General features: G+C 34.6%; 2 protein-coding genes across 2 annotated transcripts; one reads left to right on the top strand and one right to left on the bottom strand.

Annotated features, from left to right (window-relative positions):
* Positions 1–449: 449 nt before the first annotated feature.
* Positions 450–4524, bottom strand: Smp_141110 (putative xenotropic and polytropic murine leukemia virus receptor xpr1; the record flags this gene model as incomplete). The annotated part of the gene is made up of 8 exons (XM_018793402.1): positions 450–479; positions 643–723; positions 1944–2045; positions 3745–3880; positions 4028–4193; positions 4230–4331; positions 4370–4421; positions 4456–4524. 8 exons carry the CDS (start codon positions 4522–4524, stop codon positions 450–452), a joined length of 738 nt encoding a protein of 245 aa, XP_018647918.1.
* A 919-nt stretch (positions 4525–5443) lies between these two features.
* Positions 5444–11782, top strand: Smp_141120 (hypothetical protein; the record flags this gene model as incomplete). Its single annotated transcript, XM_018793401.1, has 3 exons — positions 5444–5743; positions 6989–9196; positions 9359–11782. 3 exons carry the CDS (start codon positions 5444–5446, stop codon positions 10925–10927), a joined length of 4077 nt encoding a protein of 1358 aa, XP_018647917.1. The 3' UTR covers positions 10928–11782.
* Positions 11783–26024: the final 14242 nt, after the last annotated feature.

The raw sequence follows: 26024 nt of genomic DNA, 5'->3' as shown, positions 1-26024 counted from the left end.
ACGAATTTCCGCGTAGTGGTTTGAGCCTTAGATTGCTGTTTTAGTCCCTGGTTCAAATGATTCTAGTAGTACAAGAGTTTAGAAATTTGTGAGCTTTCAAAAAAAGAAAGAAATGAAAAGTCGGTCTTTTATGTTGTTATTATTGTCGTTGAAGAAGAAACGAAAATCAGCCAACGGCTTTAAATCAATAGTTTTTAAAAAGATGTTGTGAAGAAAATACATCAATGACGTAGCCTGTGATTAGAATAACTCAAATAACCACATAACACGAATAATATGGAATTTACTGACTGCCATAAAAAGTGTTGAGGCATTTAGCAATAGATACTGCCTGTTCTGGAGATCTTAAAAAATTCTGTAGTTAGCAGTATTTAGCCAGAAATAGTAGTTATAGATCAATATTCAATTACTAGAAGCCACTGGTATTATGAATTAAAAATAACTACCGCCTAATGGATATTTTCAGAAACTGGTTTCAGCTAAAAAAAGAAAATGAAATATTCGTTTTCCAACTGAATTTAAATATTGTGTTTAGTGGATATGTAGAGGTCTCTTCTTGAGAAGGATAAAAGGACTGACAGAACTCTGCTCAAATGTTAAAAGATACATAAAAACGAAACGACCGGAGGATTTCTTGCTTACCTTTTCGGAAAGTGGAGGCACTCGAAGCCGTTTCATAGCTTTTTGTCTATCACCTTGTTCTAGTTTCTCTGTAAATATATTCTAAGTTAAAGCGATAAAAAAGGGTGAATTTTCAAAAGTTCGATACTGTGACAATGAAAGATATTGAAATGACGTGCATTCATTCATCCAGTAAAAAGTACCATCATTAACGTTAGGAAAATTCCCACACATTTGTTAAGATTCAGTAGATAATAAGCTGTGAATAAAACTAAGAACTACTAACATTCGGCTTGGTTAAAAATGGGGTTGCAATCATAGCTTATAAGCGATGCCCTGCAAAGGTGCTTATATTTATTTCATTAAACTTTATCAAAGGCTATAGAAGAATAGAAAGTGATCACATCATAAGGTGATCCGAGATTTCAAATATCGTTAGTCGGAAAAAGAGAACTCTTTAAACGCATCTCAAAACATTACCCAGTACGGCTTTAAAGAGGGAATTCAAAGCAACCAGTAGCTTGATACAGAAGTACCTAATCTACTCCGGGCACGCACCCCTAAAGTGGTTATCGTTCAAAACAACCTACATGGTTATAATAACGGGATCAAATGGAGGTCGAACAAAATATTCGTACCCTTCAGAGGCATTAAAAATCCGCCAATTCAAGCCTAAACTCCATTCTAAAAAGTAAGACCAGCAAAGTTATATCCTTTCATAGTTCGAATATACTTTTCCAATATTTCTAGGGTTTTTTTTCTGTTTTTTAACATTTTTTGTACCTTTTAAACGATAACCAGAGATTATCATCCACAGACAATTTTTCATGATTACTATTCAGTAGCTACTATACCTGTTTAATAGAAAGTCATCCCTCACGTTCCTGACCTGCAAAACAATATTCGTTTTAAGAACTTATCGTTTATGTCGGCTCAATGTCATGAACACGGTGAACATTACAAATATAACCCTAATTACATTGAGAACACTATCAATAAATGAATTCGACCGATGATTACTAATAAATAAGAAATATATTAACTTTATTTTATCATTATTTGTCCTGAGATTCTGTACTACTTAGCTTATGTTAAAACAGAACATACAAATGGCCATTTACAGAAAATGCCAGTCAACACTACTCTCTTGCTTTCATTAAACAACAGATGACAAAACACCAACGTCCTTCCAAAAAAGAACAGATCAAGGACATTTTCTACTTAGATGCTAAACTCGCTCGTTTCCCATTTAATTATATAGGTTTGTCGAATAACTGCCTAGTTGGAAACACAACCTCATATAATGAATGTTTATTACTCACCTCAACCTCTGTTATAAGGTCATCAACCTCCCTACTAGTATTGAAGTGTGCACACTCAACCACCTGTTGCCGCCAAAGTAGTCCTGTATTTCGGCGGAGAAGCTGTAAATAAAAGAAATCGGGGTTATGCACTCCCACTAAAAATAAATAGATCACCAAAAGACATCTAAAGGCGTTTACCGAAGTTTAAAATACTTAACATATTTTATGAAACAGGAATTAATTTAACCAAATACTACAGAATAAGATTTATCCCAAATCTTATTGCAACTCAACACATACTTAACGCAAAACCACAAGTTATATGGTGACCAATCGTAGAAAGTCAAGTGACTGAACCACTAAGCGATAGAACTTGGTAACTTTTATTAAGTACAATTCTCTAATAATACCGTTTACCAAAACTAGTAACAGACGTGGAACAACAAATCCACGGAAAATAGTTGGATTTCAGGTCTGGTGGGAATGTATATTGGATGGAGTTTTATCATTTACTGGCTTTCGAAACAACCTTGCTTCTTTTGCACCTATATGACTATCTTCCTAAGCCACGAGGTGACATCAGATTTCTTCAGGCATGTTGTATGGAACTGTATGAATTTAAAAGGAGTGCCAATGAATTACACTGTGTTGCTAACAGCACTCTATTTGAAGTCATGTGGAAAATTCATCTCTCGGGTTAGTATTAATGATGATATCTATTAAGAAATTCCTTGATAATTTTCATGAACACACTGATATCAAACCGCATAGTTATAGGATTGGTTTTTTCATATGATAGATTTGTGTTACTCAAATAACAGCCTTGATAGATAAAGACTCAAAATCGACCCGAAATAATTTAAAAAACTTAACCACATGTTTTGTGTCTTCTAGAAGTAGAATAAAGCTGTTAAACTGGCTCAAACAGATAGCTTGTCTCAAAATAAGGACTTCTCATCTACTTGGTGAGAAATATGTCAGCTAAATAGATTTAAGAATGATCACAGGGGACTATTTCTTCATTTGTTGGACTAATTTACCAATAGGGCTAGTAAGACAGAATATTTTAGTGAAGATAAGCGAACTTTTTAATGACTTGCTTATACTACTATACAGTCATAATATAACGATAAATGGCAAAAGGCATGGGCAGATCACAGCCTTTTGTTGATAAATATCACAATGATTAAAGTAGTGAGTAAGCAATAACATTAAGGGCGAACTTCTAGATAATGAGGACAATTTATTCAAAAGTTTGTGGACCGGTGGAAGTAGTTGTGTCATGTGCATTCATTCCAAGTTGTCGTTTAAACTAATGTAGAGTGACAACTCATAGAGGATTAAGAAAGAATAACTTTGGAGGTAACCAAGAAAAAGTGTGAGACCATATTATAATCCTAGTGATGACCTGATTCATGTAAGAAAATATAGAGACTTTTGGTACGGTCATAGACGCGACAAACGCTGGTGTCTATATACAATAAGCGACACGTATAGCGGCGCCTGTGTGATAACGAACATAAGAACAACATAAACTGGTTTTCTTCTCACCAAATAGAGAATAACTGTTAACTATCATTCACACACTGGCAATAATGGTCAAGACTTTCGTACGACTTGTTCATTTGACCATAGCACTAATGACCTACACTTTCTGTGGTGATTGAAGGCAAAGAATCAATCAGTTCACTTAGAATATCAGTCTAAATGTTTAAGACACAATGCTTTCCATAGTTTTCATAAGACCGAACTATCATTGCTGAATAGAAAACTTAGCTAAATAAGAATAAAAATAAAAATAATCGCAAATCTTTCTTACCTTGTCATGCTTTTTCAAGATTTTCCTGAATCCCGTGAAGTTGAGGGATTGATAATTTTGCAATAAAACAAGACTTAAATAAAATTCACTGAAAGCTAGCTTCAAATCATGTAACTTTCTAAAGGTCTTCTTTTTCCTGTCCAATCTTTGGGCATCATATTTCGGATTTTCAGACTGCTTTGAACGGCTCTGACGACGACGTAACTCCGCGTTTTCTTCAGACTGTATTTTGCTGAGTTTATTCCAAATAGGTGTGTTAGCTGAACCATTTTCCCTTACGGACACTCTACACTTATCAGCTTCTCTTCCGAACGATTCCGTTAGTCTTCGGGAAAGTGAGGCTTTAGAACCTGTGATCCAACTGATAGATTTATGATGAGTAGACTCGATGTAGTTATCAAGCTCATCTACTAAAGTGGTGAACTTTCGATTAGCTTCGGCAATCTTCTCTACATGCAACTGTCAACAAACAGTTTCAATCTCACCGGAAAAAAACACCTCAATCTTTCTCAGGGCATTTTCACATAGGTTGAAAAATTCTTCGTCACATTCATCCAAAAATGTTTTAGTCTCCTCCTCAGAGAAAACTAAGTTATAAGTGGTGTAAACAAGCAAACAGACTTACATGGAAGAGTTTCTAAAACTTGTGTGTACTTGTAAAGATGCTCCTTCAATTCCTGAAGACATCAAAATCTATTTATGTGAATTTACATCGTAATCTATGTACTGAGTCCTCCATTCTGGAGTGAGATGGGCATTCAGTCTCTCAGCGAACTTCATCTAAGGCTAAAATAATGGATCCGACATATATATATCAGGAGAAAATAAGGGTGACACAATGTACCCACAACGAACAGAAACATATATCACGATATCATATCACTTAATATAAGCGGTAAACTTTCTAATTGAATGAACTCTTAAACTTTACAACGACTTTTATCACACTTTTTATTTAAAACTATGATTAAAAAAATGATTCTTTTTTTATTATCAATATTTTTGTTTGATCTAACCACAATTTGTACAATTTCAAACTTGGTGCTCTACGCTCAAAGGGGTTATCATCCGTACTGTCGACTATTAAGGTGAATTAGGCAGTACTCTTATGTGAGTCATGGAATCCATCAGTGACGAAGCAATGTTGAATTTTATGGAAAACTCTCCTGATAAGTACTTTTGCACACTCTGTTCTCCTGTCTACTTTATTTGCTCAAATGAATCACATGGCCTGGAAATACACATCAGATCTACTCATCCCGAAACAAAAAATCTTCGTTGTATTTATTGCTCTGAGTTGGTTTCATCAGTGTCGATTTCAAAACACATTGACATGCATTTTGGCCCAATGGATACACAAAACCTTCCTTTTACCTGTCCCTGTTGTCCTAGATCGTTCGGTACTATGAAAGCACTAGCTCAGCACGCTATAAGTCTCCATGATATTGATAAAAGCAATGTGTTTTTTAAATGTGGTCATTGTGATAGATCAATGAACTCACCTACGGAGTTAAAATCACATCTCCGGAAATATTCACTCGTTTTGTTTCACTGTTGCTTCCCTAACTGTCGTGTCAAATCTAAAAGTGTGGAAATAATAAAAAAACATGCGCTTAAGTTTCATGGAACTAACAGTCCTCTTGTAACTACGACTTATTCGGTATGTTGCCATTAATACCTCTAGTATTTATTTTAGTTTATGTGTTCTTGGCCTTCCTCTGTTCGACCAATACGCATTCAAGCTCATGCACCCGACATTTCAAAATTAAGCCGCCGAGTTCCATCAGCATTTTTCTGTGCACATTGCTCATTTGGTACCTCTCACCTAGAAAACTTTGCTCAACATTTGGCAATGTGTCGAGCTATTTCTTCACATTTGCTCATAACTTCTCTGTCTGTCACCTGTGTTCTCCATCGTTGTTCAGAATGCGGCTGGATGACCAATGTTCGTAATATGCTAACAGAACACTTACATGATATACATCCCTTGCTTAGTGAGGTTAGTTTTTGTACACAAATTTTATCCGTCAGTTATTTCCATCTTTACCAGTTATAAACTTTGAGCTCTTTTTCAAAAATAAATTTCCTGATCCGTTTGGAACTTTAATTACAAATACAAATGATGAGGATAGCAAGTCAGAGGTGATATACTCGTTCCGTTTGAGATTCTCGATTAATAGGATTAGGGTGTTATTTCCCCTACATGTCAAAGTCCACAGTACTTGCAAACCAAATTGAAGCTTCTGCAATCGCTAACGAATGCCGATAGCGTAAGCTGAATAATTAACTAGGTTCTCTGGAAGCTTTAATCTTTACTTTCAACTACTTCATTAGTTTCCAATTAGGATGTTGTAAACATGAGAAATTCAGGTAGGCGTGTTTTACCAGTTTAACAAATATGAGTGCATACACTCCTTTTTGAATTATATTGTTTATTAAACATTCGGTGTCCAAACCAAAACAAATTGACTGGGGTCTCAACCCACTGGTTAAACTAGTGCTTTGTTCACCAAGCAATTTCTTCAGTCTGACGGATTGTACTCGTTTTCACAAAAGTTGTGTGGTTGAGACCTGTGGTTTACTTGGCCGATAAATTACGCCATTACAAATGTGTATTACAATTCACAGAATATGCACTTCTAAAGGTATCGTCCTGTTATTTCGTCGTAAGGCCTGCAAGCTTACTGAATATATTCATAAGATCTCTATATGCTTTATATGTGCTTCATAATCTTTCTGTAAACCACACCATCTAACTTGATCTTCCTAGTACCTCACTCGTCAATATGGAGTACTCAGATTATCAAGTTCTATTTAATCAAGGTACTGTTAAGTTTCAGATCCTTATGTACGCTTTCTCAAACAATATATGCATGTTTGTAATGGGTTTCCCACCCTTAAGTGCGTCAGAACAATCTGCATCTATGCTCTCATTAATGATCTGGAGTGAAGTAGTTAAGTGCATCAACTGATCCACTTATTTTGGTTATCTCATTAGCCTTAGTGGTTTGGTGTCTGACGAAATCTTGACACCGTTTGAGAAAGGTCTCTCAGATTCTAGCAGCATATTTCACTTGTGTTGACGAACCAAGGGACAAGTGCAATAAACAGCAGTCCATTTCACAAAGTAATATATACTTCGAATATATTCTTAGTTTCAGCTCCTAGTCGATACTCTCCACATTTGTACAACTTACAAACGACATATTATTTTCCATTACTTTTTATTCACATTTATTTGCAGGAGGACGGAGTGATCACTGAAGACTTTACAGTTCCTATATCTGATGAATCTATTACTGAAAACTATAATTTTATTAGCAAAAATATGGAGACCCTACGCAATTCTCCACTTCAACAACTACCAAATTTTTTCTCCTCTGGAAATTCAACTTTGCTCCATAATAACGATGGAACCACTTTACACAACGATCTCCCGTTACTTTGTTCAACCGCCTCCAACCTTTCAGCTGAAGTTACGAAACATTTGTCAAGTATTCATGCCCCATCATCGATCGATAGTTGTGAAGCTGATGAAGTTGGAGATAATGAAGAGCATATCGGTGTTGAAGGTAATAATGATGAGCTAAAAAAGCCAGGCACAGACATGAATCTCAATAATAGGCCTGTCACCTCTAACCTACCTCCTGATATAGTAGATTCTAAGCAGGAAAGTGTCACTGAGACAGCTGCGGAAGAATATGTACAACTATATTTTAATGAGCAAGCATTTGTCACTGCGTATATGAAAAATGAAAAATTTAATCCTAATAATGATACTACAAGTGATGAGCTAAACGGTGTCCTGGAAAAGTTGCGTCGTTTTGCCAGTTATCGTGTTCCTATTCTTGGTCGCGCGAATCAGCGTCGTGTTGCTGGTTGTCCGGAATGCTTGAAACCATTCAATCATGGATTTACAGACCTCAAGAAACATCTTCTAGTAACTCATCTTGGTGTTCGCCGTGATATATCTCGTTTTACCATTGATTTCACTCATTCCGGTAGAAGCCATCATAGTACATTACCCAGTCAGACTAATAACTCACTTATTTATCCTGACAATTCACCGCAGTCGAAACACTCTTTCGGAATTCGAAATGGACGTCTTTCTGGTAAAGCGTTCCGTCGGAAACCTTTTCCAATTGCACCACTCCCCAGTCCTCTTTGTAAACGTCCGACGCCTGGTAAGTACGAAGACTCTCGAAAGTCACCAACAGAACCATTGGCAACTGTTTCTTCTGATGGTCTTCCAACCCTAGTGACTTCTGGTTCTTCCTATTCAGGTGGTGCTCCAGTTCATCGAGTTATCCCAGGGACTGGTGTTTCTGATCATTATGAAGACATGAGGTCATTGGAAGAAGTTTCTGCTCAAGCTCCCATCGGTAGAGGTGGTATTGTTCCTCTGGATGAAATGGGTAATCCAATCGTTGCTGCTGTTGTCGCTGCGGGTCAACCCCAAACGTCCACCTATTCAGGTGGCACAGAAATCTTTCTTCCTAAAGTTGGACGTCAGCGCGTCCAGTTGGCATATTCATTCCCAGTATTTAACCGTTTACTGGAAGCTTATCAAGTCCCGATGCCAGAACGAATTCAACTTGTCAATCGCATGAACCACTATGCTCGAATGCATGTCATAATGGATGTTCTGGTTCCTGGTGGAGCACAAAAACGTTTTTCTTGTCCGACTTGCATGTACACTTCAGTACACTCATTGGCCGATATTCGCAAACACATTATGGGGTCTCACTGCGGCATTTCTACTAAGCGTTTCAGACTCTGTCTTCGGGCTTCTAGACATGATACTACAACATATCGCTTGCATTCAGATGACAGGATGATTCGATTTGTTGAAGATCATAGACGAAGACAAATACAACTAACCGATGCAAGATCAAACATTAAAGTCACTTCGAATGATAGTGATGCCGAAGAAACAAAGGAGGATTCAAATGAAACTTATTCCCAAATAATGAATGATGAAAATAATCAATTCCCAAATGATTTTACCAAGTCCCAGGTTTCATTCAATGATCAAGAAGAACTAGAAACACAAACTATCGAGACAGATCTGTACGACGATAGTCATCAGGAAGGGGTTCACGGCGCTGATGAAGAGAGTGATAATCGTTTTCTCACTGCTAACGTAAATCTAAACTCCGAGGACTATTTCGTCACTCCAACTAAAACTCATGATAACTCCACTGTAGTTGCTAGTGATACTCCTAATACGTATTCGGATGAAAATGCTAAGCAAAACGAGGAGATCCACCGTCGTATTGAACTACCTTTCTCTGATAATGTACTGCGCGTCTTGCTGGAGCGAGAGGGTATGTTCGATCAATACGATGATTTGGTAGTCAAGATGCAAGTCTACTCTAAGCATCATCTTACTGTTGTTTCACGAGGAAATCGAATTTACTCGTACATCTGCATATGTGGACGTCGTTTTGCGGTGAGTCCTTTGTCTAAAATTTAGCTTTTTTCTATTTTCATATATTAGTGTAAACTCTGAGTATATTTGTCGTAATGGTTTTTTGTTTGTCTTCAATTCCTAGTGTAAAGGTTTGTCTTCGGAAAATCTATGCTAGTGCTTGATTTTTCTTCCATTTCACAGGTTGTTCGTGATGAAGTTGAGAGCGATATTAGGCCAGCCAGTCTAGCCGATTGCAGACGTCATATCCTGGGAGTGCACGCCAGGATTCCTCAAGAACTACTAACATTATGCTGCCAGGCGTCCCGCATTTCTAAAGAGTCTGGATATAAGCTCTATGCAGATACTTCTCTTTTGGCATTAGCTGAACAACACAAATTTCGAAGCACAAGGATTCAAAGTTATAGTCGTAAATCAGAAGGTGGAATATCTCCAATTAAACGTCCTTTAGAACCTATCATACCCAATGATATAGAAGGAATTTCAGAGTTATCTGTACCTACCAGTTCCGTTAATTCAGTTAATCAACGATCAAACACATCTTACTCAAGTATGGGTTTCAACCACTCTGCACCTAGTCAAGTAGCTCTACATCATTCGTCTTCGTATTCCTCGAACCACCCTTTAACACCCATGTTGCGTGCTCCAACTGTTAAGTATGAACTAAGTGAACCAGATGAGTCACCACCCCTAGAGTATAACAAACCCAATGGTAAAACATCATCTAATATGAACTCTACCAAATCCCCAGAACCAAACCCTTACTCATTCGAAGAACGACATAACGGCCTGGATCTGGAAGCTCCTCGTCGCATACTTACTCCCGAAGAGTCGGTTACATGGAGCCAAAAACTAGGTTTACCTGCTTCATGGGCTTTGGAAAGAATTGTTCGACTCTTGTATAGTCCTGCTGTTTTCGATCATCAAGTTAGATCTGTTCTACCTGATGGTGATAGCTTTATTAGTAGCTTGCATGAACGCATGAAAGTTTATGCTAGACATTCTGTTTACATCACTCGTATGAGAGAAACTCCCAATCTTACTCAACGCATTTATGTTTGCTGTGCATGTCTAACTACATCACACCATGGTTTCGGAGATGTAAGGAAACACATATTAGGCGTTCATGCTCACGTTCCGGAACGCTTTAAATCTGCAGCCATGTGTTCTAGCAGGCTGAATAGAGATGATTATTTTCTGTATACTGATAGCCAACTCCTGATGTTAGCTAATTCTCCCGGGCGTAACGTGAATATATCAGCTTTAGGAGCTGCATCTAGCAAAACCCAATCACATTTAAATCATAATTCAGCACCTCATAAACACCGCCAAAACGATTCGGATAATTCATCTCCTCAAAACACTCCGAATAGAAAAAGACGGTTTTCTGGGACTGAAAGTGACTCCATTGATCTTGGTATTAAAACAGAATCCTCTAGTCAACTTGTACCTGATGAAATTCTACATACTGCTCATTTAAACGGACATTCTGCATTTCCTCCTGATATATCTACGAAACCCTATGAAGAACACGATGAACACCGTCCTCCTATTATTCTTACTATACCGCGTCCTAAAGCTTTTCATCCATCTGACCAACCAGATGATTTACCTGTTCGATTATCTTCTATAAACTCAGCGAAACCTATTGATGAGTATATAAATTCAGACAATGCTTACTCATCATCTGGTTCACGTAGTAGACGTTCAATGATTCTTAAATCAAAACGTCCTTGCCCAACATCTACGTAAACAACTTTTCTTACATGTCCTATGTTAATAAATACATATATACGGAAATTAAACTGAGTTACGTTTAGCATGTTATTTATACTACATAAATTTCTTACTCATCTTGTACATAAAAACATATATAGTTATTATTAAACAGGAACTGTATCAAAAAAATGAATACCTCGAATCGTAAAAAAATTTACTTGCAAATGCATTATTAGTTATCAAAACTTCTTTGTATGATAAATGTTTCATAGCTTTTTTCTTAATTTCACTTTTTACTTAGTGACATTGTTTTGTAATGTGTTTAAAGCAACAGTATAAACTATCAATATATATCCTTTTGTATTCAGTATATACATAACGATAGTAATAATGCTTTCCCTAATAAACAATTTATAGATAATTAATCAAATTAGTGATGTATTGATGTTAATGTGGATTTCTATCAAGTTATCGTCAGTAATTTCTGTCGTCTTTTTTAAATAGTTTCATGTGTTCGTTTTATGTTCCATCATTTCACTTTAATCTACACTTGTAGCACACAAACTTCTGTTTTCTTCCAAGCACGCCTTCTTTTTGTTCTACTGATATCTTATTATGCATATAAGACATTCCATTCCACAATTTTTGTTAATATGTATTTATGTTCATGTATTAATCCTCCTCTAAAATGAAAACTGATAATTTTGTGATCCTCTTGGCGATTTGATTAATTAGATTTTGTTTTCCTTGTGAAATCTGAATTCATACTTCTGATTGGTCGTTTGGATAACATGTAAATCATTTAGGAAACCTTATTCGCAGACGGAGATGTAAATTTCAATTTGGTCTAACAGCCCAAATTATTAAGCTGAAATAAGAATTTCATTTAATTGTTACCTTCTCAATATTATGAACTATCACAACAATTCCCTTATTTTAGCATTACTTTTAATACTCAGACTATGACAACGCAATTGTCGTCTTGATCTTAGATGAATAAAACCACAGGAAAGATAGCTAAACGTTATACACAATGGAATAGTTATTATTTCTGAACTGAAACAAAATTTTATGTCAGTCAGTCGTAACCAACGTAAAACCTGGATCTTATGCATTGTTTCAAGTTACTTCAGCAGAGTGATATGAAATTGCCTAGACAAATCCCAGAGTGGTAAAAGTAGTAGTAGAAATGATTAGACGTAGACAATAGGATTCTAAAGAGGCTGGATTCGTGAAATAGGAAAGTATGTGGTGTTTTAAAACTCAACATTTAAGGCATGTGTGTGTAGCATCGCGGTCAATTCTAACCCATATCATCCAATGTCTTCAACCATTAGTTACGATATTCGCGCGCATCACGAGTAGTTAGACTGGGTCCACCAACACGTTCCAATCCCACAGTTAATTAATTCATGAACTAATGCCAAGTCTTTATTTGATGGTTTCTAGCTTTCCTCCATTTTTCACCAATAGACCGCTCGCTGAGGTAGATGGTGGGTGGGCATATGTAAGAAATGCGCCACCTACCTCAGTGGATGGAGATCGAACATCTCGCCAACCAATTTTCCATCTTTGAGCAGTACTTTGCATCTGTCTTCAGCATTGCTCACTTGATGGTCTCGATTATTAGTTTAGGCTATGACTCAGAACAATCCTGAAACAAATTACAAAAGTAGAAACACACCCTTGCATTGTTGCTAAAGGTAATCAGAAGACTCTTGTTAGCACCACTGAACAGTACTATTTCGCATGGGTCTTCTAAGTCAATAAGTGAATCTCGCGGTTGTCACTCAGCCCCCGGAACGTCAAGCAATAAAAGCATAACCTCTATAAGAATATCTACGATAAAATCATTTGGTTACATGCATTTCAATCTGTCCTACAGTTTATCTTTTATAGTAGAAGCGACTTGTGTCGTTGACGTCATTGAGTTGTCTTACGGTCTCGTTCAATAACCAAGTAGACTTATATTCACCAGATGCCTTAAACATAAACAAACATTTGCTTCATGATACGAGACATTCCTAGAGTGAGTTCCTATGAATCTTTTAGTACGAAAAATGAATATCACTGAGAGAGCTAAGTCGGCTCTTAAACAAAAGTTCTCAGGTCGTTATTCAAACTTGCTAATTATTGACAAACACAGCCTCGGCATACAAGATAGGTATTTGTTCATATCTCATTGAATTCTAACGATTTTTAAATCCTTATTCTAGCATCAAAATTTATCGAGGTAAGTAGATAATGACTGGGATCAAAGCACTAGTCTATGAACCATCAGACCAGTGCTTTGTCAGTTGACTGGTGTGTGTTTAGGTCAGGTACATTTTTTTAAACGACAAGCAAATGATTAACGATTAATTGAACTGCTCGATATTCTATTTATCACACTAGCACGTCGACAATGGTTGTGATTGAAATTTTCTGATAGAAAAGCTAACATACTAAATGGATATACTATTTAGGATTAAAGTCAATTTTTCTGGTCTGTCTCGTAGGAGTCTTGACTTGTAGTTTCAATACATATTGTACCGATTTAGTTACATCCACTTTCTTTCATTATCTAACAACATATTTACTTAAACGCTATATCCAATGTCTTTTTGTAATACCTTTTACTTTTTTTGTAAATTACTTTTCTACCTATTGCTTATTTTCGATTCTGTTCGACATTAATAAAACCATTATAATTTGATTTTTTCAACTGATATACATATTCATGATCCAGTGATTTAGTTCTGACGACGGTCTGAAATTTAAACCAATGCACCATTGTGAACTTGAATCAATTAACTCTATCACACACACGCATATCTTTTTTAATGGATTTACATTCGCGTACACCCACGTATTTGTGTGCGATTATGTACTCATATAGTTACTGGTTCATTTTTATCCAATATAAGCATGTAGTTTGACCTGGTTGATTTTCTCGCTCAGCTTGAGCCCAACTAAGACGACACTAGTCTTGAATAAGCCCGCATCAGTCAGTCAAACGTTATGGTGCATAAGTGCACAATCGCTACTACTAAGTTTTTAGATCGATGGAATCAGTTGACTGATACTGGAATACATACTATTGACAGTTTCATTAAATCACACAGAAACAAATTGTCGATAGTAAATACGTTTGTGTACAACTAATAAAAACCTCATAGTCAACGTTGAAATAAGGCCGTCCTATATGTAAGTTGTGTTAAATGAACTAATTCAGTAGAGAAAATAGTCAGGTGTATCTAATGTTATCGGCTGAAATTCATTTCATATGACTGAATATAAATTACATGATTTAAACTCGCCCCTAAGTGCACATCTTTTGGTGTTTGTAAATTTTACCTGCCTAACCTACTTTTCATCTTTACTTAAGTTATGTTATATGCCTCTTTGATTTCTCTCTTCATTATCAACTTCATCTCCATAAACTGTAACTTTGTTAAATGATTTACAAAGCATGATAGAATAATTTCATTATCTAACTTATGAATCTATACATAAGTCAGTTACCATTTTCCTTTTAAAGAATTCTGAAGTCAACATGTTTCTCACCTCAGCCTTCTCAGTGGCTAAACAAATTATCTTAGTCTTTAGATAATTTAGAAAATGCTATTTTCACTTGCTTGATTCTTGTATCATTTCTCATTCATAATTATTAAGAGGGATTTCTCACTTATGACTAGAAATCTGTGTTGTAAGTGTGAGATATCTCTAACATATTAGATAAGCAGTGTATTTATAAATTCGTTTCTACTTGACTTGATTGACCTCGTACTACTCATTACCATCAGTAGCATTCACTATTAAACGTTAACCAACAAGGCAGAAAACTTAAACTCGTTGCACTAATGTGGTTAACTTTGTACGTTTAGGATCCGTTAGATTGAACTGTTTTTACCTTTCATATATCATAGAAATGAAAGTTTTCTACAAATCTTACCTTCAAGTATTACAGTCAAAATAAGTTCCTTTTTTGATAATTACAATTATCTAATAATAAAGATTTGCATATCAGTCCAAAGATCTCGAATAAATCATCAAACCCAGTAATGAAACATTTACAACTAAATGCCAATGTTAAAAATCACTATTGATCTCAGGACGGTGTGTACCCATATTAGTTCATGGGTAGTGTTCATAAAACAATAAGAATTATGTTTTGTCTACAATAATTGTGTAAATATACTAAGAGCGATTTATTTTTCACTAACAAGTCTTTAAAAGACAACACACTTCAAGCAATCTGATTGGTACACATTGTGAGTAAAATCTTGACAATCGAGATCCCACCTACAGCAGTAAGTTTCGTGTGTTTTCATAGGATCAATCAATACTCTCCTACATAGGTTACATGAAAGTTTAGTTACAACACTACATATTCTGAACTATCCCATAATCCTATGCGGGTTTGTTGTATGAGTAAGATTGAACCTGTAATGTTTATATTAGATTCAGTTAATTTACTAAGAGGAAGTATAATAACAATTATCAAATATTGTCCTGTTACGCCTAGTCTCTTTAAACTATAAATATAAACGATGAAAGTTTCGTCCTGATGAAGTTGTCTAGAAAGATGACAAAAACTGCAAGATCTAATCGTTTGGCCCAAAGTGATCCAATCTTTACAAAAACATAGTAAAGGGACCTAATGAATTGTATAGTTTCTTCGAGGTACAAGTTTGCATACGATGACTATAGCAGTCTTATTTAATGCACCCGTGAAAATTCAGTTGAACTCTTAATAAATAAACACTTATTTGTTTGTCTGTCGATTGGATGGTGATTCACTACCTACAGTTTTCAAAATGCCCTACTTTTGTGTTCTTTTGGTTTCATTGGTTGTATGGAATACATGTTTCCATAAACCTCCGTAACTTTTTTTTGGTTTTGTACTACCTGACGCTCAGCAGATTGGGAGTATTCGAGTAGCGAAAAATTTGAAAATAATATAGAGCAACAGTCTCTACAGTCAGATCAAAACTAAAGCACATCTCCACAGACGTGTTCAAACAGCAGGCGATATTAGATGGAAAAATTGTTAAAATGTTTTGTTTTCATATTCTGCTATACAATAAAACGAAATATAAGTATGATTCATCCCAACCTGTAGCTTCCCAATGATGAGTACGGGAGGATAAAACTTAAGATGAAGAAGCGAATAAAAGAAGACAATTATGGAATGTCTGAAAGTCACTACCCATGAATTATCATCAAAACTATGTGAATCCATCTTAAAATTAGCTAGTTATTACCATGATAAGCTTTAACCACGATTGTTTCTTTCAAAATATATCCTTGTGTACACTGCTGATAAGTTCTAAATTGGGCGAAATAACAGTTCACTAATGCTTGGTTTTCTTTGTTTCTCCAATTAATCGTGGTAAGTGATAAAAAACTAGCTTCAAACACTCTCCTCTCAGAATGTATTATAAGATCCCTAGAACTTATTACTACCTCCATATTGAGGATCACAACTGTAAAAGAGATGTGATATGTTATTTTAATTCAAATATATCACTGAATTTTTTTCCAATCATTTTCCGTCTACTCTAAATGTTTAATTACCATCTTGCTTATATATATTCATAAAAATGTAGTTATACTTATGACCATTTATGTCTTTTATCGTAAACTTTCGGTACTTTTCTAAATACCTGAATAATCAGATTTAATTAGACTTTTCTGACTTTCTTAGTCATTATCAATATCTCCAGTTTAACATTCTGACCTTTCTTTTTAAATTTGTTTTACTGACTTAACTTCTACCTGCAACTTATTACTTCACCCTCTGAACCGGATTTCACATAAACAGAACTTTATTGGTCATATAACATGTTAGGAGGAAATGAGTCAGTTTGAATCCTCATATTTATTTATGATCTCCATGTAGTTTTGATTTTTCAACAAGCTCGATAAGTTTCCAAAGTGTTTATTGAATCCTTTGGAGATAATCATTAACCAGAAATTTCAATAACATGTACTAGATGAAGTAAGCTGACAACTATCAAATTACTATCTCTATACAGAATTGAAAGATATTCGAATCATTCGTAATTTGAACGGATGCCAAGGATAACTCAATCGTAACTATACATGTTTGTTTAGGCAATAGATAATCAGCTTTTACGAAAATACATGTCAGAAACAGAAAAACTATTAAAAACCAGAGAGTACTAGTTGACTGTTTAAGCGCGTTTATGAATACTGTAAAGTTCACACTTACGACAACGCGACATAAAACTCAGAACCTTCGGGCTCCATTACGACAGCGATAACTTTAGAATAACTTAGTTGGAGCTCAGTCGTCTATATTTACAAGTACAGATATGGTGAAATGATCGCCTATCACAACTGATGACAACTGACCTACTTTCAGAATGATTGAAATCTTCCAAATCTAGCATAAGGAATGAAAGAATTTGTCTTGAAATTAGTCATTACCGAAAAATTTACCATATAATACTTGAATACACTTATTATTTGCTTCCAAAATTCAAACATTTATTTCATTCCCTTAATAAAATAGGTTGTTAGAAAGCACAACTACAGTTCATCAGATAACAAGAAAATACATCAGAGGAGTATATTTTAAAGGAATCACATCTACTTAAGACAAAAAATAAAAGATGCATTTAATATTGTAAATTTGTTTCTGACATGCTGAATTAGTAAAGTCATGAGATAAATATTAAATAGTCTTTCCTATTACATTTTTTTACTGATGGCTATGTTCCTTCAACGGTAATTAGCTATTTATCTTGCTTTTTTTTGCTCTTACATCACTCTCTACTTATCATCATAACTTTATGAGCTCTACTTTTTGTCTATTAAAGTCAGTCGCTTTTTATTCCCCATATTGTTTCATGTCTCTCGTTTGAAATATGTTATCTCTACCATATGACATCATCTAATTGTTAGGTGGGAAAGTTACTCACGAGAGAAATCATCGAGTTATTTCTTTTTTTTTACATCTACTTTCCTTCTTTAATTCTCCAGAGATAATTTGTTCTTAAATCGTGATGTAGAAATGTTATGACATCCAAACAATGTCTACTTATCCTAAATCTACTTGTTTTCTGTTCATATATTTTCATTTCTGAATTAATGGCTGTTTTCTTTGTGTGTGACTATCCTTACGGCTCCACCTAAATTCTTTCCATTAGTGCAACAAAATTTCTACCTTTCTCTATTTAGGTCACGATTGATCTTATCCTCTATAGTTTATCATAAATGTCTCTCCCCTCAGAACGAAAAATCTGCCTGATTTAGAATGTAGGATGCGTTTTCTCTCCGGGTTATGGCTCACACAGTTTTACTGTTTTCTCTGACCCTATCGATCTTTTTTCAAGCCTGGCTAGTCTAATTGTAGAATTCATACAGGAATCGACATTCCGCCCTAATCTCTTCAGTTGATTGGATTAGTTGCACTACCAAACGACATACAAGCATGTTTACAATGCAGTCAGGCGTACATTTAGTAATACTTCATCAACTGAATAACGAAATTCACATTTTGCTTATAAGTGAAATAGAACTGATAAAATCACTCCTATGTCGGTTTAGTGAACAACCAAAATTCAGCTATTTGCGTGAATGACTTTTCAAACGATATACTTATTGTACAAAACGGAGGATAATATAGAGAGTATTTTATGAATTAGATCATATTATATACAGTTATTTTTTAATGCTCTAATTATCTGGTTTTATAAATTATCTTTTTCATTGTCTAGTTTTCCCTATGAAATCATACAGAGTATTAAAGCTTTTATAGCTTAGATTTTATTAAAAGTGTAATCAGCAATAATCTAACTTGTTTAAACGAAAACCAGAAATAATTTTTCATTGGTAACATCAAGACTCCAATTTTTAGAAAAACCTTATTAAACTCTGATAATAACAATAAACATGAAATTATTTTGTAGTACTATATTGAAGTATCTCTATTGTACCCTCGTTGAAAATTCAGTTAAACACGTTGAATGAATAAAGAATTACTCAAGTATCTTAATAATAGATAAAGGAGAAAAAAATCATTCTGATAATCATTCCAATACTACCCTAATAATCGATATGATAGTCTCAAGTTAAACAATGATTTAGTGTAGGAAACAGTCAACAAACTACAATAGAATATTGAAAGAATGATAATGGATCTCAAATCAAACTTTCCTAGATCATTCAATTTAGTAGCCTTTATCTACGTAGAATAGAAATGTAATTAATGTGCTTTCTGATAGTATTTAAATTAATTGAGAATAGTGTTAGGTGATAAAAATTATTTAATGTAATGAGTCAACGACTTAAAAGAAACAATGATCGTCAAATAATATAGTGGTTGATTAGAGTCAAGGAGGAAGAAAGGAAGGTGTAAGAGATCTTCTGCAGAATAGAAAACCTCATCGATGTATATGATACTGAAAACAATTTTTTATCTCTAACTGCTCTCGAACCACTTACTGATTACCTCTAATTACTGTCTCTTCGTAGAATTGGCTGATGTCGGGAATTTTGAAACAATGAGAATATTCATAACTCATGATTAACATGTTAAGCTTTCATCATTCCAACCATAAAAAGAAGTTGGCATTAGCAAAGAAAAGTATACGGTACACTCCTATTTGTTCAAAATTTTTATTTTGTGGTTATATCTTTCTATTTTTAACTTTTAGCAAACTAATTTATCTGTTGAAATTCACCTGATCATCTTTCAGGAAGAATGTTATCGACTATTCGTTACTATGTAATAATAATAATAGTGTTAATAAAATGCAACTATCCAACCGAAATTAACCTGTAAAATTTGTTACACTTACATTTTGTAAAACACAGAGAAAACTAAATTGTTTTAATATGCTAACCAGTTAACTTATTCGGAGAAAATGTTGTATTTGTCAATTTATGCTACATATATCCTCAACAAGCAGAAAGGATAAAGCCTAGTGAATTTCGTTGATAGATATTTTTCTGACCTTAAATCGATGATCTTAAAAGTAAATAATAACGAAAGATTTACTTAATATTGTTTGTTTGGATCTTCCCATTGATGTTTTTAGGACTGCAACTGGTCAGTCTCTAATTGGTATATGTGCATACTGTGCGTATTGCCTCGAAAGATCATGTTTTATTTGTGACCGTTTGAAAAGAACCACTTTTGTTTCTTTATTGAAATAACTAGTTGAATAAGAAAAGGAATCAGGTACATCTTTCAGTTACATAATCAATTACAAAAGTTGTTTACTAATGTATGAATGATACTTTATACATTTTTTAAAAATCTATTACTAATCTATGTGCAGTGTTAATGACGGTTATACTGAAAAAAACTTGAAACTAACCGTTGATGTTCACTTGGAGTTGTATACTTGTATCTTCCCACTGTTATTTAGGACTACAATTGATCAATCTCCTGTTGGCATATGTGCATCCTGTGAGGACTGCCTCAATATTGCTTGAAGTCACAAGCTTTATAAACAAAGATGAATAGTGGCCAGCAGTGGAATCCAGGACGCGCGTTTCATCCTATTTGGGACTCATCAGCTGGATGTACAGCTTGATGTTCACTCTGTGACTTAAACTCAGTACCGTTCGCTTCAAATGCCATGTAATGTAATTAATTGATTAGTTTATTCCTGTTGATCTGATACACTTTGGAAACCGGGTCTATATACTCTTTGACTGAATGAATCTTATATTGATATATTTATCAAACGTTTAATTTGATATTTGAGATTGTTGACTGTATATTTATTCACTTAACATCCACTCACATGTCAATCCATAGTTGATCATATTCATGATCACTTCTAATCAATTTGTTTTCATATTATAGGTTTTAATACCCATGTAAGTGTATTTTATTCACTAAATTACAAAACAATCATGTGTTTTTGTTCTCCTGAGATTTGTTTATCACTGAAGATTGGTAGACAGCTCTCAGGTGAACAACCTACCTACATCTGTGAAAATCGGCCAACAAGCAAGTTTTAGGATCTCGTTATAATGAATTAGAGCACAATTTCAAACATTTTAATGTATCCATTTGTTAATCTTTAGACTTACAGTAAACTATCTCATGGAAAATCTATGACAACGTTTGTTGACTTTTATAAATCGAAAAAGATTTCTTCATAATTACGTTACGTTAAACCAGATAAGAGATAAATAATGACACGTAATAAATAAGAAAGGTTAAAAAATTACACCACTGAAATAAGATTCTGTTGAACTTTTGTTTAGCGGACAGATAAAGGTATATATTATGAAGGTAAGTGTACTTCATAGATTACCGAATTGATTATTGAACTCAACACAACTGTTAATTCTAGTAAATAACTCACATATGACTAGGAATTGATTTCATGTGATTCTAAAGATTTCATAAACTATTTACTTACATGAAGGAAGTACCTGGCATTTACAGATAATTTATGACTTTTGAATTAAATTAAACCGAATGACTAAATGATCTCATTTCTAATAACTAATTATAAACTGTTATTGTAAAACTTATTAAAGTATACCATGATAATTCTTACTTTTTATTTTAATAACTTGAAGTTAATATCGTTCTTGATAGGTTCCCATTAACTTTGGTTCTTTTTGACGTACTATTAGTTCCATATGGTTTACAACAATCTTAAGTTAGACCATATTTATAATAACTGTTAACATCGATCCCAATACTTAATCAGTTATAGTTGTTAGTAGGTCTAAAAACCATTTAAACATATTACTTACTTACTTACGCCTGTTACCCCTCGTGGAGGAGCATAGACCACCAACCAGCATTCTCCATCCAACCCTGTCCTGAGCAATCCTTTCCAGTTAACATTCATCCTTTCATATCTGCTTCTATTTCCCGGCGTAATGTGTTCTTCGGCCTTCATCTTTTCCGCTTCCCTTCCGGATTCCAAGTTAGGGATTGCCTCGTGATTCACATTGGTGATTTCCTTAATGTGTGTCCGATCCACTTCCGACATCTTTTTCTAATTTCTTATTCATTTGGAAGCTGGTTTGTCCTCTCCCATAAAACGCTGTTGCTGATAGTATCCGGCCAGTGAATGTTGAATATTTTGCGTAGACAACTGTTTATAAATACTTGTACCTTCTTGACGATGGATTTAGTAGTTCTCCATGTTTCAGCTCCCTACAGAAGAACTAACTGTATTGACATTCATATTGAAGGTTCTCACTGTGATATTGGTTGACAGTTGTTTTGAGTTCCATATGTTGTTCAACTGTAGGAATGCTGACTGTCCTTACTTTGCCAATGTTCACATTTGCATCTGCATCGAATCCTCCTTATTCATTGATGATGCTGAGCAGTCAGGTATGTGAAAGTATCCACCTCTTCCAGAGCTTCTCTATCAAGTGTGACTGTGTTTGTGTTCTCCGTGTTGTATTTGAGGATGTTGTTTTTCCCCTTGTGTATGTTGAGGTCTACTGATGCAGAGGGTGCTACTTCACTGGTTGTTTTCATCTGCATTTGTTGGTGTGTATTGGATAGGAGGGCTATGTCATCAGTGAAGTCCGAATCGTCTAGTTGCATCCAACCTGTCCATTGTATTCCGTGCTTCTCGTCGGAACTCGAGGTCTTCATAATCCAGTCGACCACTAGATGAAAGAGAAATGGAGAGAGTAAGCACCCTTATCCGGCTCCGGTTCTCACTCGGAATGCGTCTGTCAGTTGTCCTCCATGCACCACTTTGCACTGTAGTTCGTCGTATGAGTTCCAGATAATGTTAACAACCTGCTCAGGAACTCCACAATGTCCAAGAAGTTTCCATAATATTTTCCGGTCCAAACTGTCAAACTCCTTCTCATAATCAATGAAGTTGATGTATAGTGACGAGTTCCATTCAACTGATTGTTCCATGATGACCCGTATTGTCGCGATTTGGTCTGTGCACGACCGACCCTTACGGAATCCAGCCTGTTGATCTCGAAGTCGGACGTCTACTGCGTCTTTCATCTGGTACGGCAACACTCTATCGAAAACTTTTCCTGGAACTGACAACAGTGTGATGCCTCTGTAATTCTCACATTTGTTCAAATCTTCTTTCTTTGGTATCTCAATGAGGTATCCTTCTTTTCAGTCCGTTGGCACTTGTTCTACCTCCCTAATCTTCTTGAATAGACTTAAACATATACTGTCTTGTAAAGCTGTGAAATTAAACTGGTCAATCTTCGTTTTCATACTGACATGTTGAACAGATGTCTTGATACCAACTGTACCCTGGTTGGATAGTTTATATGTTTAAGTTTAATTCACATATGTAATACACATTTGGTAATTTTCTCTGTCTTTCTATTTCTAAAACATTTTACGTCATACCAACTTGGAACTAAAATTTGATAGTATAATCTTGTATTAAGCAGTAGTTATCTTGTAAAAATTATTTTTAAAAAAACACAATCGACGATTCAATCACTAATGCACTTTAGACGTTCAAGCTTATACGAATGAATTCACAACAGGATTGCTGAAAAATAATCAATCTATGATATACTGTATACTTGCATATGTAGACATAATCCACTTGAATTGATTATGCAAATGATTTTTGATTAAAGATTCAATCCTAAGAACAGAAGTGAACAAGTGATAGAGATTTAGAAGAGTAGTGAGTGAGTAAACAACAAAGATGAAATTTCATTTAAACAGTTGACCTAGCATACTAATTGGTTATTATTCAATTAACCAGTTATCATAGGCCTAACAGACAAAGAATAAAAATTGATCTCAATAGTATCTTGTAATGGTACCACTGTAATTTTGTTTATACACAGACCAATACTGGTTCATCAAGTATTTATGCGTTTAATAACCCGTCACTTTTAGTAAATACGTGCGAAAAATCAAAATAACACATGACAGATTATGATCTACATTGACCTAACGTAAGTTACCATCAGTTTGTCATGAAGTCAAATTTATGAACACAGTTGGCTATGAGATGACCTAATTGATAGAAATCTGTCTTGTAATTAGTTTCATGTAATGCTACATCAAAATAAATACACCGTTTTTGTTGTAAATTATTGTAAAATTAATCGCGATTGCCATCATCATAAATGTAAAGTGGCTAAACTTTGCATTAAGTGGTCTGTGTACCAAAACAAATAATCGAACTAGACGCCTCCATGTTTTTTTTCCTATCAATTACACTCGATTACTTAGATTTATTCCATTAAATTAACAGATTGGTACATAACTACAGTAGCATAGCGATCATAGTACACGGTTATTCATATCAGAATAAAATTACATACAGCGCTTCAGATATATATGTACACATCCTAGAGATTACAGCCCAAGCAAATACGCATTTTTGATCATTGTAATTGTAAAGCTTGATTAGAAATAACTGAAGTAAGTATTCTCTGCGGTTGTGTATTGCAGTTATTAAAATATAGTTGCTAGTTAATTTATTTGAATGCTTCCGGGGTAGGTTTGCATGGTTTGAAGGTATTTGTTGCCAAGAACTGATATACGTGCTGGAGAACTACTGAAAATAACAGAGCACTGGTTAGTTGTCTCATTGTCTTCTGAGAACTCTTAACAATATGCGCTCATAACCCTGAAAGGAACTGAACCTAGACTCTTCATATCAAGGGGAAAAAACAATAAGTTTCGACCACTGATCACGAATACAACTAAGTTCTAAGCTTCGTTCAATTAGAGACATGTAACGAAAACAATTCAATTTCATCAATGGTAACTATCCAATGTGATTCTAGGATGAAAAAATAACCTGTCCAGTGCTCCTTTGATTTCAATAAACTCCCGATTGATGTTAGTTTTTTTTTTTTATAAAAACAACATTTTCAGTCATTAAGTCAGTAATAGAAGATTACCGATTGGCGTCAAAATACTCAATAAAATTATGACTAATCAATCCATCAACTAATTATTCTACCTACCAAATTTCCAATGGTTACGAAATGGATTTGTTCAATTTCAACTAAATGGATGTAGTGCAGCAAAATCTTCAGGACAACTGACCTTATTTGTTTTGATCATTGAAAGTCTTCAGAATTCGTAAGAATATGAACTAGTACGCAAAAAAATAACTATTCTATGTTCCAGGGGTTGTGTAACAGTATGTGATCAGAAAGTTCAATAAATGTTATGCTGATACAATACGTGTCGCTTTACCCTCAAAATAACAATCTTGAACTCATTAACTCATCAAAATGCAAAAATACACGTTATATATTGAAATATCCAGTGAAATAAATTTGTTTTACATCGACCATATCTGTTTACACTTCTGTTCTTTAATTCTACATTACAAAAACTCCGCGTTAGTATCTTAAATTTTCAACTCTATAAATGAAAATATATTCTTGTCATAAATTGACCAGTCTATATTTCGCTTTAGGTAATAGTCCAAATTATCTGGTATAATATTGAGTATATCTGCCAAATAATGTTATCAAAATTACCAATACCATGTATACATGTCAGTCACGATATTTCAATTACTGATCCATAGATAAGATGTACAGAATTACCAAATCGAACTAATTCGGCAATAAATTCTCTCCGAATACTAGTTACAATAGGTATCAATGTTATTTACAGTTCATATCTGCAAATGTATCAGAGATACTTTCCACCATGAAATTTTCACCATCGTTTTATTATTCATAACAAATTACTTCATTTTAGATCGAATTAGTTATCTGTTAGACATAAAGTATCAGCGTAACCGCATATTTACCAAAGATGTTACACTTATGTAAATATTGAAAATTACAGATCAATTAAAGACCCAATACATGACAGGTGCCTAGAAACAATTTACCAGACAAGAAATAATTAAATCATGGATGAAAACTGAAATATTCCAACAACAAATAAGAATTTTATCAGAAAGGGGTTTTGTAGAGATTGTAGTTTTTTAATAGTTGAGTTCATGAGTCGATTAAAGCTAGACCACTATGAAAAACCTGGAAGCACTGGACGGTCATTTCGTCCTAGTATGGGACTCCTCAGCAGTGCTTATCTACGATCCCGCTCGCGAGATTCAAACCCAGGATCTTCGGTCTCACGCGAGAACACTTAACCTCTAGACCACTGAGCCGAAATTAATACCGTTAGATGCCAGCTCAGTGGTCTAGAGGTTAA

The sequence above is a fragment of the Schistosoma mansoni genome, chromosome 1 (genome assembly GCF_000237925.1).
Source record: "Schistosoma mansoni strain Puerto Rico chromosome 1, complete genome".
In the NCBI taxonomy this organism is placed as follows: domain Eukaryota; kingdom Metazoa; phylum Platyhelminthes; class Trematoda; order Strigeidida; family Schistosomatidae; genus Schistosoma; species Schistosoma mansoni.
Note: the sequence above shows the minus strand (reverse complement) of the source record. Positions and strands in the feature narration are given on the sequence as shown.